Raw genomic sequence first — 17726 nt, forward strand, 5'->3', positions numbered from 1 at the left:
ATTCTGTAAAATGCAAAAAGGATCGCAGTGGTGATTTATGTTATGCTCAAGATCACGTATGTTATGAATAATAAAAGTGTTTTTGCGTGAGAGAAACAATTAAAGGTGCACTTATGTGCAATAATGCTGTGAAGTACAATGCACGTGTGTAGGACAAAGCAGGTGGAGTGTTAGATAAGATACAAGTCAAGAAGTACCTTAACCAATGGTTGGTTCCCCACACTGAAATTAATGTTGTTCGTTCTTCTCTGGAAAACTATACACTGATTTGTAATTCAAGCACACATAGCAGCTTTCGTATGCCAAATATGCACTGTACCTCAAAAACAACCAGCCGTAATGCAGTTTTTCGAACACATTCAGAGCATCTTGGTTTATGGCCACTTGGAGTTAGTAGGCGGGGAATCAGGTAAGCAGTGTGTCAGCTCTTGTCACTCCCTGGTATGTATTTCTTGTATCCAAGGGTCAGTGGACTTCAGTTTAAGAGTACAGGTAGTTTGCCTTTTTTATTCTATTAATCTACAGGAAGCTAGGGCTCTATTGGAGAGCCTTTAGCGTTTTCACATTGGCGTTTTGGGGGACAACAAAATAAGGTGTTGTGTAGGGCAACTTAGCGGTAAAAACAAAAAACAATGCAAGAGAGTGTAGCTTTGGCCTGCATCATTATGTTTTCATCTTCATAAGACCCTAGAGGCTGCACTGTGACATACTGCCTCAGAGTTGAAGTGTGCGAGAATGAGTCATTGATATACTGTGCCAGAATCACTGATGTACACAGTGCTTAATATGAGCCGGTGGTTGACTGCTAGTCCAGCAGCACTCATTTTTGGGACCAGCACTTATTTTGCTGCATCTGACATTTATTGAGAGCAAGAGAGGGAAAAATCTAAGCAGAAAGATGCAGGCAAAGAAATCCAGGAAAACCTTTATAAAGGGGAATGGAATGTCTCGTGCATTAAAGTGGCATGAGGTGGATTCAAGCATGTGCACCTTTGGTATTGGGCATGATGACATCTAATTACACCAGCTGTGGGTTTCTGAGCAGAGCTTTGGAAACCAGCTCCCTTTCTTTTACAAATGAGTCACTGGTTGTGCATATTCAGATACAGAATTTGAAGTCTCAGATGTACATTTAATTGGTTGACAGCAGTTTTAACCCTTTTACATCAAGCAGAGCCACCACACAAAGTGTTCTGCCTCCTCTTTTACTGTCATATCTGGAAAACAAAGGGCTGAAACATTCCAACTGGCACTGTACCTAACTATTCAGTGTCAACAATTTCCTACCATGGAAGTTATGAAGTACAAAAATGTAAATGCACTCAAGTTTGTAAACTTGGGGGGAGGGAGAGGGCGTGGCAAAGATGTTGAATGTGGAGCTCTGTAGCCCTCTGCCTCTTCATAAATATCCTGACCTATCCACATTACATACTGATCGTGTTTGGGACTTGGGGAGGCCCCTTGGAAACCAGGTAGGAGCAGGAGTAGTCATTTTCTTGCTCTAGAGGGTTTGGCACCCACAGGAAGCAGCTGCCGGCAAGCACACACTTACCTAGTGGTGACAGCACCGGAAATCTGGGAAAACTTCGAAACTGCACTCCAGGACTTTTTCCCTTGCCAGCAACAGGACACATGATCCATGGCCCTATCAGAGACCTGCAGCCCCTGCCTAGAGCCTGCACTCCAACATAGACTAGGCGATAGTGCAGGCAAATGCCTGATGAGCTTGAGCAGTGGCCGGGCCGTAAACAAAAAAAGTTGGTAAGGTGACCGCACTGACCCTGTAAAGCCTGCAAAGCTTCACATGGGGCCGTGACTGCCTTATACCATCAGATGCATGACGGGACTCAACTCTCCCCTGTGATCATCAAAGGTGAGGAGATGGGGCCCTCTTCCTAAACAGGCGGAGACTGACGTAGGTGCACATCTCTCCAGATGAGTACTGGACATTCGACTCCCCCCTGTGTATGATAAACCACCAGAGACACCTTCTCAGCTCCACGTGGTACTGGGCCTAAAACCTTGGGTACTTTCCCCTGCCAAATGAAGGGCACCAGTATGGTGTGGTTAGGGTGTTTCTGTTCAACTCTCAGCGTAAATTGGCTCACATCTAAGCAACATGGTTTTTGCTCCCCGCATGCTCCTTCTGGAGGTAAAGTGGGATACTGCACCCATAGAATTGTCTTTGTGCAGCGTGTAGCCTTTACCTCACCTGGACAAATAAAATAAATGAGAAACACTAAGTGTGCCAAGATCTACTGTGTCCAGTCACCAAGACCCCCGTGGGCAGCACACCATACCACGGTACAGTCACCACGGTCCACCTGAAACAGGATAAGCACTAGGAGGCACAGCTGAAGGAGACACACAGCGGCCAGCAGGGTTAGCACTTGAGACCACACTAGCCACTCACTCACGCAGATTTGACAAAATACTAGTGGCTGTGCTGGACATTAAAGCTACATTAGAACCAAAGATTGACACTTTGTGAATAGAGATGGGCCTCTTGAGGGAAGATCACTAAAAACGTAAGGAATAAGACGAGAACACAGAATCTGCTCTAGCCTCAATTAGGCCAGTGGTCTCAGATACCTCTGCGTATCTCAACACCTTGCAGGACGAGGTAGACCATCTCAGATGACAAGTTGAAGATGAAGATTGCAGGTTGTGAAGAAACAAATTCAGGATCATAGACTTTCCAGAAGGAGTCAAAGGCCCCAGTTTAGAACTCTACCTTGAGAAATTGTTCTCAACAACGATCCTGCTGGGCAAATACTCATCCTTCTTTTTGGTGGAATGAGCCCATGGAGTCCCAGGTGAACCCCTCCCCCAGAAGCTCCACCACGTTCGGTGGTGGCCCACCTCTTTAAATATAGAGACAGAGACCACATACTGCAAGTCACACGATCCAGAGGACAATGGACTGTGGAGAACGCACAAGTCAACATCTTTCCGGATTTGACATTGGATGTGCAATGGCAGTGATCTTAATTTCTATCAGTGAAACAGTGCCTCCACAAACATGGTATCAAATATGCATTGCAACTCCTAGCCACACTGAAAATTATTCAGTGGGATAATGCCACCTTCTGCAAAAGAATAGCTACCCCACCCCCTGGATCTTCAGACACCACTCCAACTAGGAGAACGCAACAGCACCAATGCTTTCGAACAACATGCTTCACAGTGGGCCCCTCGAAGGAACAGGTGGTTACAGAGTTGGAACAAAGAGCGATTACCTTTACCCCAACCGAATATATGAAAAGCAGCCTAGACGAGGAGACACATGACAGCCAAACAGCGCTAGTTGATCAACTGCTTGGAGGGGCCCCAAGAGTCACTCCTCAGACATCGGAGTTTGTGATATAGCCATAAGTAAAGATGTGACTCGTACCTGATACTGGCCCTGTGTAGAAGGGAGTAAAGGAGGGTTGTTTGAGGTATGATACATTGCTTATATGGGTGGGGGCTATGGTTGGCACAGACCACTGTCACTGGTGCTGCTTTACTGACACTACCCTATGTCTACACACTATCACAGACTATGACTATCTTAAAAATTCATTTTCTAGTTTCATCTTGGAGTAGTAAGCTGGCCGCCTGTTGGCATACTCGCCTAAGAGGGGGGTGGGGGATTGGCAATTGTTATGCATTTATTTTTAAATTACCATTCAATGGAGGGAGATGATGTTATATAGGACATGAGGTGGGGGGATTGAATAGTGGTGGGGGACTAAAGGAAGCAGTGTTACAAACTTGAATCTCTGCACAATGACATGCTGTATGCTGCATGACATGGGGACTGTAACGCAGTACCTGATACTGACGTGGAATGTAAGAGGGCTGGCGAGCTTTGTGAAGCATTATCAGTTGTACCAATACTGACGTAGGTGCAAAGTTCAGGTCACACTTATAAAAGAGACACATATGACAGCACCGGACTTAGAGAGCATGCACAGACGCTGGCAAGGCATACTAGTAGGCACCTCATATTCCCGTTATGCCAGGGTGCACTTATTCGGGTGGCACCAGAAGTGAATCCAGAGAGGAGAGATGCAGTGTTAGAGGGGTTCTTGAACAGGCTCCCAGTATCCTTTATTTCTTTATATGCCCCTGATACAAATCAGGCCTGCTTTTTGCAGTCCCACACACGAGCCTTGCTCAGCAATGCACTAGCTCCCAGTTACTGAGGAGGAGACTTCAATGTATACCAGACTTTGAAAGGAACTGCTCTTACCCACCAATGCTGGAGGCGCACTCAACACTCCTCACCCAACATTTAGCACACTGGGTAACACACACTCAGGTAACAGATGCATGGCGTGGTCTCCATACCTACAAAGGGAACACTCTTTCTACTCCTGGTTACGTGATTTACACACCAGGATTGACCTCACTTACTGCAGGACTGAGGTTCTTACAAGGGTAGTCAAAGCAGAATGCCTAGGCCGCACCACCTCAAACCACTGCCCTTTGAAACTGCAGCTGACATAGGACCTCGGACGACCCTGTATTCCAATGTGGCTCCTGCCCGTTGACGTACGTCATGGTGAGGCTTTTTTTATCACCCTATCTGAACACATCACCTCCTAATTTACAGACGATGAGGTGACAGCATCCTACCCTGGTATAGAGCGGGATGCCTTTAAATGAACTTATGGAGGCACGCTCTCAAGACAGTATACGGTACTAAGTTAGTATTGCGCAGGGAACGGCACACACTAGAAAAGGATATTTGTAGACACTAGCGGAGGTTATCATAAGATCAGACGGCTACTGGCCCATTGGTGAGGGTGAGGATGGCATGCAACACAGCATTAGAACAATTGTGCAGATTAGACCACAAAAAATACCAAACCCGAGAAAACATGGAAGGAGAAAGGGCAGGTAGGCTTTTGGCCTGGCTTCTCCACTCCGAGTCCCAGGGGGTTCCCATTACTGCAATACATGTTAGGGTGAGCATCATTCTCAACACACAGGAGGCTATTAACGCAGTGTTTCACTCCTATTATGCTGATCTCTACACTGCCCCACACCAAGCAGATGCCACTTAGATAAGCTCACTCCTAGATGCCTTGCAGCTGCCATGCCTGCGGGTATCTCAGCAGACAGATCTTGAACCCTTTTTAACTAAAACCGAGATCATGGATGCAAACAAGCAAATAGTACGGGGAAAGACCCCTGAAGCAGAATGTTATGCTGCCTTCAAATCTTAGCTTGCCCCCCACCTGCTGATAGTGTACAATACAGCCTTCTCAAAAGAAATACTCCCAAAATCACTTTGCAAAGCAATCTTAGTGGTTCTACCTAAACCAGACAGAGATCACCAACTGTTAGGGTCATATAGACCACTCTCCTTGCAGAACACCGACTATAAGATATTAGGGAAGGTGTTAGCCAACCGGCTGCTCTCCATAGCACAATCCATAGTACACCTGAACTAATACATATTTATAACCGTAAGAAATGCTTTCCTGAATGTAGGCTGCCTGTTCATGCTGATGGACTGGGAACGTTCCAGCCAATTCTAAATTGACCTGTGCTCAACCCTCTGGTAGCTCAGCACAGAGCAGACAGGCTTAACTTAGAGTCAATGTGTGAAGTATTTGTGCAATAATTCAAACGGTAATAAAGTGAAACACAACACAAAAAGAATCTCACACCAAGTTAAAAGAATATAAATGTCTTTAATAAATACAATAAGACCAAAACAACAGAAATCCAATCAGTAGAACTGGATATATTCAATTTTATAGGTTTTAGTGAAAATAGCACCAAGGGGCACTAAACGCCAACTGTGGAAATCTGCTCACAAGTTCAGGCTGTCTGTAATGGAACACAGGCCAGCTACAGGGTCCCAGTTAGGCCCCCTGAACAAAGTACCTTAAATCCTGGTTTGTGGAGCGTTGATAGTATCTGCATCGAAGATGCACCATGCAGACAAAGCGAAGTGTCAGTTCCGAGATGTGGCGAGGCCTCAGTGCGAGGGCCTGTATCATCGTAGAGGATCACATAGTGAGGCTTGCAATGGCATGCATTTGAAGTGAACAGATGCCCTGCCTTCAGACTAACTACAGGGGTATGCAGCCCTTTGCGTGGAGACAGGATACAACCTATTCAAGTGCAAGTAGGGCTGGGCCCAGCTCCTTCCTCCCATCCTGCCAGTGGTTGCCCCACCAGTCACACCAAAACACACCCTTTTGGTGGGCTATCTAGGAGGAATACACAAAGCCCAATTGTCAACTACATCCTGTCATGTGACCCAGAAATAGGCTGCCAGAGCCAAATGGTTAAGGCAAGAAAATGTCAATTGATTTGCTCCGCATTCCATCCATTACTTGTGTGTCTTTTGCCTTCTCACCCTAAGTGTGCCAGGCATGCCCAGACTTGGGTCCCAGGCTTATTGTGCCACTGGATTCAAGGTAGCCTGGCTGATGAGGGCTGATCCCCCGAAACTGGTCTCAGGATACTTGTTTCTAGTCCAGGGAGGACCTGGCTTGGCAGTTCAGAATGGACTGTTCCTATGAGGAGCAGGGTCAAGACAGATTTGTCTATGTCGGCTTATGAACTAGGGGGGGGTGGCATGGTGAGCAAAAGAATAATGAATTTAACCCAGATCTCTTGACTGGAGGTGAATGTTTGATTTGCCCTTCATTCCTTACATCATTTTTGTGTCTTTAACTTTCTAAAAGTGGCAATTTAAAAATTGTATTATGAAATCCAACTTCACCATAAGTTAGGATTTTTCAATCCTCTTCCAGCAACACCGAACATGAACTGGTTACCGGTTCCCATTTGGAAACTACACTTATAAAATGCAATACGGTAATTCCAATGTTATCCCATGGGAGAGTTAGGCCTTGCAGTTGTGAAAAACAAACGTAAAAGTCTTTCACTACTGGGACATTGAATTGTAATTGCATTTATATAGTGCTTATTACCCCTGACGAGGCGTCAAAGCGCTTTTTCTGCGAGTAGCACGCTACTACGGGACCCATAGAGGATTAGTGTTGAATTAGTATGGTGCATGGGTACTCACAAACTTTCTCTCGGGGGCCAAATTTGTGTCCGAGGGCCGCACTGGTGGGGGCGGGGTCAGTGGGGGAGGGGCCGTGGCTAGAGAAAAAAAACTGACCAGGAGGTTGATCAAAGGTCCCTGCAGCGGACGCCTTCGTCCACTGAGCCACCAGACCCGACATACACACATTTCTCTCGCTCTCTCTCTCTATCATTCTTTCTCTGTCGCTCTCTCTCTCTCTGTCTCCCTCTCTCACTCTCTCCCTCTCTCTACTTCTCTCTCCCTCTCTCTACCTCTCTCTACCTCTGTCTCTCTGTCTCCCTCTGTCTCCCTCTGTCTCACTCACTCTGACTGTCTCACTCTCTCTCTGTCTCCCTCTCCCTCTCTGTTTCCCTCTCCCTCTCTCTGTTTCCCTCTACGTTCCTCTATTTCTCTCTCCCTCTCTCTCCTTCCTTCTCCCTCCTTCCCTCTGTCTCCCTCTCTATCCTTCCTGTCCTTCCTTCCCTCTCTTTCCCTCGCCCTCCTTCCCTCTCCCTCCTTCCCACTCCTTCCCTCTCTGTCTCCCTCTCTCTCCTTCCCCCTCCCTCACTCTGAGGTCTCCCTCACTCTGAAGTCTCCTTCACTCACTCTAAGGTCCCCCTCACTCACTCTGAGGTCTCCCTCACTCGGTCTCCCTCCCTCGCTCTGTCTCCCTCTCTACCTCGCTCTTTCTTTCCCTCGCTCTCCCTCTGTCTACCTGTCTCCCTCCCTCGCTCTCCCTCTGTCTGCTGTCTCCCTCCCTCTCTCTCCCTTGCTTTCCCTCTGTCTGCCTCTGTCTCCCTCGCTCTCCCTCCGTCTGCCTCTGTCTCCCTCCCTCACTCTCCCTCTATCTGCCTGTCTTCCCCCTCGCTCTCCCTCTGTCTACCTGTCTCCCTCCCTTGCTCTCCCTCGCTCTCCCTCTGTCTACCTCTGTCTCCCTCGCTCTCCCTATGTCTCCCTCGCTCTCCCTCGCTCTCCCTCCCTCGCTCTCCCTCTGTCTCCCTCGCCCTGTCTCCCTCGCTCTCCCTCTGTCTGCCTGTCTCCCTCCCTCTCTCTCCCTCTGTCTGCATGTCTCCCTCCCTCGCTCTCCCTCGCTCTCCCTCTGTCTGCATGTCTCTCTCCCTCGCTCTCCCTGTCTGCCTCAGTCTCGCTCGCTCTCCCTCACGCTGCCTCCCTTGCTCTCCCTCTGTCTGCCTCTGTCTCCTTCCTTCGCTCTCCCTCTGTCTGCATGTCTTCCTCCCTCGCTCTCCCTCTGCCTGGCTGTCTCACTCGCTCTCCCTATGTCTCCCTCGCTCTCCCTCGCTATACCTCCCTCGCTCTCCCTCTGTCTCCCTCGCTCTCCCTCGCTCTGCCTCCCTCGCTCTCCCTGTCTGCCTCAGTCTCCCTTGCTCTCCCTCACGCTTCCTCCATCGCTCTCCCTCTGTCTGCCTCTGTCTCCCCCCCTCGCTCTCCCTCTGTCTGCCTGTCTCCCTCCCTCACTCTCCCTCTGTCTCCCTGTCTCTCTCCCTCGCTCTCCCTCGCTCTCTCTCTGTCTGCCTTTGTCTCCCTCGCTCTCCATCGCTGTCCCTCTGTCTGCCCGTCTCCCTCCCTTGTTCTCCCTTTGTCTGCCTGTCTCCCTCCCTCGCTCTCCCTCTGTCTGCCTGTCTCCCTCCCTCGCTCTCCCTCTGTCTCCCTCGCTCTGCTTCTGTCTCCCTCGCTCTTCCTCTGTCTGCCTGTCTCTGTCTCCTTTCCTTTCCCTCCCTCCCTCTACCTCCCTTCCTCTCCCTCTTCATCTCACCCTGCCTGTGTGTGCCCGGGTTGAGACAGCTTCTGGGCACACACACACTCAGCCAGCCAGCCGCACCTGAGCACTTCACAAGTCTTTAAAAGACCATTTGCATTCTAATGAGGCGTTTTTCACCTCTTAGGCCCCTGCAGCCCCACTCTGACGGAAATCGCCCCTCACAGAGAGTCTCTGCATCGCGCTGCCGCAGGGGTGTTTGCTGAGATGCTTTAAAAAATAAACAAACACGGGTACGATGTCTGCACGGTCCGCGGGCCGCCAGGGAAGGCTGCCGGCCCGCCCCCGGCCCGCGGGCCGTACTATGAATACCCGTGGTATAGTGAAACATGCAAGTACATTTTAAGTGGTGGATAGGTTAGTCAATTATTTGGATTTGGAATGATAACAGAAGGATAGAGGAGGACAAAGGTTTGTATTTATATAGCGCTTGTTGACGCACGCTATTCAGGAAGCCTACAAAGGATTAGTGGTGAATTAATATGGTGAAATATGAAGTTATTTCAGTGGTGGATATTAGTTAGTTATATGGAGTAAGAAGGATAGCGGAGGGATAAAAGGGGAAGAAAGATTTGCATTCATATAGCACCTGTTACCCCTGATGGGTGTTGAATCGCTTTTCTGGCAAGTTGCACGCCACTCCGGAACCCCTAAAGGATTACGTTTGAAAATAAGTATACTAAAAAAAAAGATATGAAGTAATTTGAGTAGAGGATATGTTATTCAGCTATTTGGGTAGTATATTAGTATAGTTTAATATGGAATTTGAGAAGTGAACATGTTAGTCTGTTAATTTCGATTGAAAAGAATAGTGGAGGGATAAAAGAGTGAAAGATTTTTTTTTAGCTCTTAACAATAGGAGGAGGCTTTTGGATGAGTAAAAATGAGTTTTGGAGGGGAGGACCCAGAGGAAAGAGTTTAGAAAGGTTTGTTTTAGGGGATACTATAGTAAAAGAGGTGTCAGATGATGCAAGGAGGGGTAGAGTAGGAGAGAGTCTAGAAAGGGTTATTTTGGCAAACATAGTAGTGGTATGGGGTTTGGGATAAATGAGAGAGTGAATGTAGAGGATATATTGATAGATGTATAGGATGAGAGATAGGGTAGTGCATTGGAAGGAGTAGTATAAGAAGTTTGAGATGAGTCAGAAGGTTGGGCTAGAAGATACATTGAGTGAAGTAAAGGCTGAGAAATAGGGTAGTGCATTGGAAATGCTAAATTAGAAGAAAGTGATAAATATATAGATCCATAATTACATTGAAAGTATATAGGTACATAAAGGAGGTAAGTATATGTAAATTAAAGATATTGATAGAGGCACAGGATGAGAAATAGGGTAGTGCATTGGATGAGCTTTTTCAGGAGAAAGTAACAGACACACAGATCCAGGTATATGGAAGGTACATAGATGAACAATGGAAGTATGTACATGTAGATCAAAGATGATTTTTATTTATTCATCATTATTATTTTTTCTCTCAACAACTTAATTATTTTACATGTTTATATAAAGTAATACACAAAGATAGGTACATATCTATAGTGAAAAAAATGCTTGTATACAGAGGGATATGCTGTAAATTTCTGTTTGCGTATGGTGCTTATGTGGGGAAGGGCCAAATCTTGAGAAGTTTTCTGAAGATAAGGTGGTTGTCGGTGGACCTTATGTTGGGGGGGAAGGAGTTTCATACTTTGGCTGCTTGAACAGAGAAGGATGTGCCACCCAAGTTTTTTTTTTGGTATGGTGGGATTTTGAGGCGAAATGCTCCTTTAGAGGGGATGTTCCTTTGTTGAATGTGTTTGGTGATTTTATTCCTGATGAAGAGCGGTTCCATTCCATGTATTGCTTTGTGGCTGATACAAAGCAGCTTGAACGTGGATCTTCTGGCAACCAGTAACCAATGCAGGGCTTTCAGGGGAGATGTGGTCTTGCGGTTTGATATGCAAGAGTAGTCTGGCAGCCGAGTTCTGAATCCGTTGCAGTCTTTTCATGGTAGTTAAAGGTGATCCATGGTAGAGGCTATTGGCGTAATCGAGTTTGGACAGAACAAAGGAGATGGTAGCTTGGACCTTGAGTGGAAATCCCAAATGAGGGAAAATGTGTTGCAGCGTCTTAATAGTAGCAAAGCTTGATCTTGCTTGTTTATCCACTTGGGCATTCATCGACAGCTTGGAGTCCATGGTCATTCCGAGGTTTCTTACTTCCTTCGATACTTTAGGCTGTGATCCCAGTTCATCAGGCCATGCAGCAAGTGGGTTGTAATGTTTTCAATCGCCACACGTGAGTATTTCAGTTTTTGAAGCATTCAATTTAAGATGGCTCCAGGTCATCCACTGATCCACGGCTCTGAGACAGCTGAAAATTGGTGATTTTCCAATGTCTTTGGGGCATTCCAGTTAAAGGAGTATTTGCGTGTCATCTGCATAGTTATAGCACGTGAGGTGAATTTTTTGATCAGTACTGGTAATGACTTCATGTACATGTTGAAAAGCATGGGCGAGATGATAGAACTTTGAGGGTCCCCTGCTTTTGTGGAGTATGGTTTGCACGAGAAAGGTGGAGTATGGATGACATTAGTTCTGTTTCGAAGGGAGGACGCTCTCCAGTCTAAAGCAGTTCCCTCTATGCCGGCTTCATAGAGTCTTTGTTTCAGAGTGTCATGGTCAACCGTGTCAAAGGCAGCGGAGAGGTCCAAGAGGAGTAGCGCAGCAACCCAGTTGCGGTCAACTGTATTCTTTAGGTCATCCCAGATGGCAAGGAGGGCACATTCAGTGCCTCTTCCTGGACAGAATCCTGTTTGAAAGTCTGAAAGTATGTCATTCTCTTCAATGAATTGTGACATCTGGGCGAACACTGATCTTTCTATCAGTTTGCCCAGAAACGGTCCATTTGTAATGGGTCTGTAGTTTCAGGGTTCAGCGGGTCAAAGTTTGTTTTCTTCAGTAAAGGGCGTATGTATGACTTTTTGAGTTCTTCTGGAAATATTCCAGTATTTAAGAGTTCGTTGATGATTCTTCTTACTGGAGTGGCATCAGAGGTTGTCTTGAAAGTTTGTGGCTGACAAGGGTCAGAAGGGCTGCCGGCAGGCCTGCTTGCTTTGACCAAGTCCATAAATTCATCGTGTGAGATGTGATGGAAGGAACGGAGAGGCTTGATTAGAGCATTCTTGGATTGTTGTTTTGTACAAGGGTTAGTGCTGGTGCTTTGTTTCTGTTTTAAGTACAATTCCAATGTGTTTGCTTTGTCCGTGTAATGATTTGCCAGTTTGTCTGTGTAATCTTGAGTAATAGGATGAGTTCCTTCTAGGCAATTTGGTTTGTGAAATTCATTGAGTATTTGATAGAATTCTTTATTTGCACATTTAGCATTTTGAATTATGTCTGAATAGCACCTTTTCTTAGCTTTTTTTTAGAGCAGACTTGTATAATCTGTTAATTTTCTGTCAGTGAAGTTTATCTTGTTTGGAGTTTGTTTTGACCCAGGTATGTTGCAGCTTTCTAATTTGTTGTTTTATGTCTTTTATTTCTTTGTTTCTCCAAGACGCTTTTTTCTTTTGTTCTGTTGTGTGGTTTTGAGTGGTATTGCACCCTGCCCTCTGGGCTGTCCAGGGCCTACACTAAGGGTTCCATATATGTATTAAGAAGAAAAGTTTGAGTCTGGCAAAAGGTTTACTTTGCCACGTTGAAATAGCAGTTTTCAACTGCACCATTACAGGCTGCAATCGCAGGCCTGAGGCATGTTTAAAGTGTAACTTAGTTGAGTGGCATAATGAGTGCTGCACTGCAGTCCACCACTAACATATAATTTACAGGCCCTGGGCACAGGTAGTGCTACCTTACTAGGAACTTACAAGTAAATATATTATGCCAATTGGGTATAAGCCATGTCTATCATGTTTTAAGTAGGGAGTACAAGCACTTTAGCTCTGGTTAGCGCTGGTAAAGTGTGCTGAGTCCTACAAACCAACAAAATGATTTCAGAAAACAGGAATGTGAAGGCAAAAAGTTTGGGGATGACCCTGCAGAAAGTGCAGAGGCCAAAAAACAATATACATATACTTTTTTCGTAATGCTTTTTAACAGTCTCTTGTGGGTGTAAAGTGGTGCCATTATTAATGAGTAGCAAATTCTGATGTGCATTCACATGACATGAGCACCTCATAACATAAAGTAATGATTTGCTTAAAGTGAACTCCCAATCGCTTGAAGGTTTCTAGTCTCAGATACTTTAGTCTGCTGACAATGGAGGCATTAATCTTCCATGGGATCCATACTGCTACTAGCTTTAAGAAACCCATTAACTCACAATGTTTATGTTGACCTTCAAAGAGATGAAAAATATTAACCATGGAATAAGGAATACTATGTGCTCATGGTGGTGTATGCTACACTTTTAAGTGAAGGAGAGTAGCATTTCAGACAAAATTGAAGGGATGTATTGGTCATAGGCGCGTCAAGGTAATTATGGAATCTGGTCCATTTTGATCTGACCCACAAATTGTTCACATTTTATAAAGTAAAAGAGGTAATCAAAGATAGGAACAAGATCCATGTGTTTATATTGCTAAATATTGATAAATGCATTTCTCTGATGATAATGAAGCATTCTGATCCTACAAAACTGATGTATGCTCCACTTGATTACAAAGTGCTTGCAAAGTCAGATGCAAATGCAGACTTGCACTCCTTTATGCATTGATGTTCTCTGCCTCTCATGGTGAGTGTCCATTCAATGCCTGTTCCCTCATCCGAGCCGTATCTGGTTTACATGCTTTGACCTTCAGAAATCCCTTTCCTGTTTATTTTCAAATTGTTCTTTCAAACAATAGTCAGCCTGTTTACTTCCTTCAGTCTTGCTCACTATACCAGTGCCAGTGACTGTGACGGCCTGTAATCAAAATGCAAATTAATTAATTCTATTGCCTTTGTAATAAACACTCTAACCTCAGATTCATTATTTAGACTACTTTCAGACCCAAACCCACTTTCATACAAATTGAAACAGTAACATTGAATGGTGCACCCAGACATTTAGAACTCCACAAGTGTGCATGTTTATAAAACATTTTACTTTGATTTCAAACGTGAATCGTTACAAACATTTCAACGATCCAGGCCGCATCGTGTCTGCAATGCAACTCTCTAAAAAAAGGTATATGTGAACACAAGATCTCGCCATGCTTGGCAATTGAACCCGATGATCGCTTAATGCAATCACGCTATGGAGGAACAATGACTTTTACAGTCAAGAGCCCTGATGAAGTTCAAAGTCTTTGAACGAAACACGTTGGCTGGATGTTTTCTTGATTGTTTTTATGAAACGTATGGAAAATGAATAAAGTAAAAAAAATTATACATATACAGAATAGTGGCCTTCTACATTTCTGGGTGCACCATTCCACATTACTATTTCAATTTTCTTCTGCTTGGCAGCTGTATAACGAAATGACTGATACTTGAAATGAAGTGCACCAGGCTCTGATAGAAAGGAACTGTGTGGGAGGTGCAGTTGCTAGTATCCTCTGTTGTTGTTCTGTTCCTTACACACACTTTCATACAAAACCCGTTGTTGGACTCTGGTCTATTGTCAAACACACTGTCTGGCTAGACAAATAATGTCATAACAAGGCCTTCAGGCAGCAAGACAATCTCACTCTTGATCAACTGTTAGACTCTCTGGCATGTCCATGCACTGTGTTAAACATGAACCAGCTTTCACACTAAGATTAAATGTCAGTGCCACTGTCAGAAACAGGCTGGCTTGCAGATCATGTGGCCTTGAATCTCACATTGAATGAACGAATGATGCAGTCAATATGGAAACTGGAAAATCAAGCATAGCATATCACTGGTTATTCAAATTCAGATACATTTCCTGGCCGACAGACAGAGGCCTACTATTGGGCAACGCGAAAATGTCATATGTACTCCCAGATGGACATTGACTGAGTGTCCGATGTGAGCAGGGTGTCCAACCCAAAACAAATGTCTGATGGAGGCCTGTGGCCAAAACCAGTCCAATTGCACCATTGTCGGATACTAAGCCGCTCTCAATTTCCGAAACACTATTGACCTAAGCATTACAGAGCCAGACTCATAGCCACTGCCAGACTCAAACCTACTGCCAGATTTGGGCCCACTTTTAAGAACTCCACATGCTGCTTTCAGTCTCAACTCTCCCTGCTTGACTAGATCCAATGTGAGAATCAAGCCGAATGTCAGATCAGATCCATACCCATTATTTACCCATGCCATTGACTTTTAGTGCTTAGGAATAAATCCCTTGTCGAATGTGGGGAGAAGTGTGTTTGGTTATTGTGACAACTGCAGCCTCCTCTATTGTGTGGATAAGAATAATGATGGGATATGTCTTTTGTAGGCCAACACCAAAAATGCACTGGCTGAAAGTTGGAGGGGATTTACCATGGGACAGGGCAACAATCGACAATTACGGGAAGATTCTGACGATAGAGGACACGTCGGAAGAGGACCAAGGAACTTATCACTGCACAGCAAGCAACTACCTGGCCACGGCTCAGCATGAATTTCATGTCAGCATTGAGGGTGAGTATGATATGTTGTTACAAGGCCTCTTGTAAATATGGCTCAGATAGACTATCTTAGCTCTTTGAGAAGCACAAATACACACCAACCTGCCAACACAAGCTGGAAAGACAGTCAGGCTGTGACCCATTGCACCCCCCACACCTTACCTGAAGATCATGTGCACTGGATAATGATAAGTCGCGACAAGCCGCAGTGCTATGAGAGAAACAAGCCCTGTGATTTGTGATGTAAGGTCTAAAAAAGAAACAGGTGAATTTCTTCTACATAGTTGCTTATATTTACTATGCTTCATAAATAATCCTTTTGAATATGTAACATATGAGCTATTGATACACTACCGACCTATATGAATGCATCACACTTTAACAAATGTAAATAATGAAATAATAAATACACCATGCATTTATAATGAATAACTGAATGCCATGGTAAGCTCAAAAGCAGGAAAAATTAAAAAAACATAACTGCATTAGTGGATTATTTTGGAGGCTAGAATAAATAAAGTTAATCAAGTTTGTTTGAAATGACTATGGCCTAATTTGAGCCGGTGGTAGCCGGTGCGGGCCACAGCAGTCATTTTTGGGGACCAGCACTTATTTTTCTGCATCAGGCTGGCCCAGAACAAAAAAGGGAAAAACACACAAAGCAGAAAGATGGATGTAGAGAAAGATGGAAAAACTGTCACAAAAGGAGAGAGCAGGAACCTGCAAAGGTAGGCTGAAGGGCAGGGAGTGACTGATGGTGAATTAAAGAGGCATGAGGTGGATTTAAGCCTGCACAGCCTTGGTATTCGGCACGCCCTCATTTAATTGAACCGGCTGCGGACTTCGGAGTAGAACTTTGGTCACCACCACTCATTCTTTTACAAACTAAACACTGAAGACGAATGGAACAACATTTTATTTATACAAAGGGCAACCGGTGAAGGTGCATTTGCAATGGTCATCTGTACAAATGTTGATACAGAAATTTGCCCTTACCAATGTCCAGTTTTCTGCGACAACTGCTGAAAAATGCCATTTATATAATGCACAACCTGTGTGGTTTTGCACTGGTCGTCTGTACAAATATCAGTTCAGAAATTCACTCTTACCAATGTCCAGTTTCCTGGCACCAGTGCATAGTATGCACACTAGCCCCTAATAGGAGATCAACATTTCTATTTTTGCTTCTAGAAGACATTGTATCTGTGCCCCCTCAATGCTACAAATTGCACACTTGACAAATACAATTTTGTCGCTTAGATCAATGGATGCCCTGCAGTCTTTCGACTCGTCATCCACACCTTTGCCTTATCCATTCCCAAGATATTAAATCTTTGGTGAAGCAATAAAGAAACGAAGACTGTTATTTAAAAGTTATTTGGGTTTCATCGTGCCTGGCTTTAATGCTGGTCAGTTTTAGATGTCAGCAGTTGTGGGTCTGCCCTTATGAGCAGCTCTGGAACTATAAGTATAATATTATCCTTCGCTGTGCAATCCTTCTGTGGCAGCATCACATAAAGCGAGCTCTGGGAGTGCTACAGGAACAGTCCCTGCCACCGTTTTGGGCTGAATCCTGGCTCAAATAGTTAAAGGGCCCGAGCAGCTCTATTTTACTGTCTTAGTGGCAAATGGCTGCTTGCCTGTATCTTTCATGACATGTACTGATTTTGGGTAGCGGTGCTGCAGCATTGGTCGATATCTCTAAAGTAAAAAACAGACCTTTACAGAAAAGGATACACAAACCAACATAACAATACAATTAATGTTTGTCTCTGCAGGAGTTTGGGGCCCTGAGTGCTAAAATCAAATTGGGCTCGCCAGCGGACCTAATGTCTTCAGCCTATTTCCACCAGCTTTTTCCTTTCATTTCCCCTGTGGCAGTAGAATTAGTTAATCTGTCACTGAAATCTGCCTCAGTCCCTAGGGAGTGGAAGCATGCAAAAGTGATTCCACTCTTAAAAAAGCCATTGCTTGATCCGGACGACCCAGGTAACTATCGCCCAATATCTCAGTTACCTTTTATGGCGAAAGTGGTGGAGGCACATGTAAATTCAGTTCTATCTAAACACATGGACACTCATAACATCTTTGACCCCTCTCAGCATGGGTTTCGCCCCCGCCATAGTACCGAATCAGCTCTCCTTGCCGTTACGGAATCTATCCGTAACCGGCTGGATGCAGGAGACTCTGCGGCCTTGGTCTTATTGGATCTAAGCGCCGCCTTTGATACGGTGTAACATGCGATCCTTCTTGAACGCCTTTGGACGATCGGAATCAGGGATGTTGCCCTGGAGTGGATTCGTTTCTTCTTGACTGGACGATCATTTCAGGTGTCAGTCCCCCCTTTTCACTCGAAGGATC

General features: G+C 45.1%; 1 protein-coding gene across 3 annotated transcripts in view; it reads left to right on the forward strand.

Moving 5' to 3' along the window:
• Positions 1–17726, forward strand: part of CHL1 (cell adhesion molecule L1 like) — a 449119-nt gene that overhangs the window by 291233 nt on the left and 140160 nt on the right. For all 3 annotated transcript variants that reach the window (XM_086939199.1, XM_086939197.1, XM_086939198.1), the window contains one exon: positions 15194–15378. In XM_086939199.1, coding sequence (XP_086795325.1) covers positions 15194–15378 — 185 coding nt within the window. The remainder of the gene's footprint in view (positions 1–15193; positions 15379–17726) is intronic.

This window comes from Lissotriton vulgaris, chromosome 9 (genome assembly GCF_964263255.1).
Source record: "Lissotriton vulgaris chromosome 9, aLisVul1.2, whole genome shotgun sequence".
NCBI lineage: Eukaryota > Metazoa > Chordata > Amphibia > Caudata > Salamandridae > Lissotriton > Lissotriton vulgaris.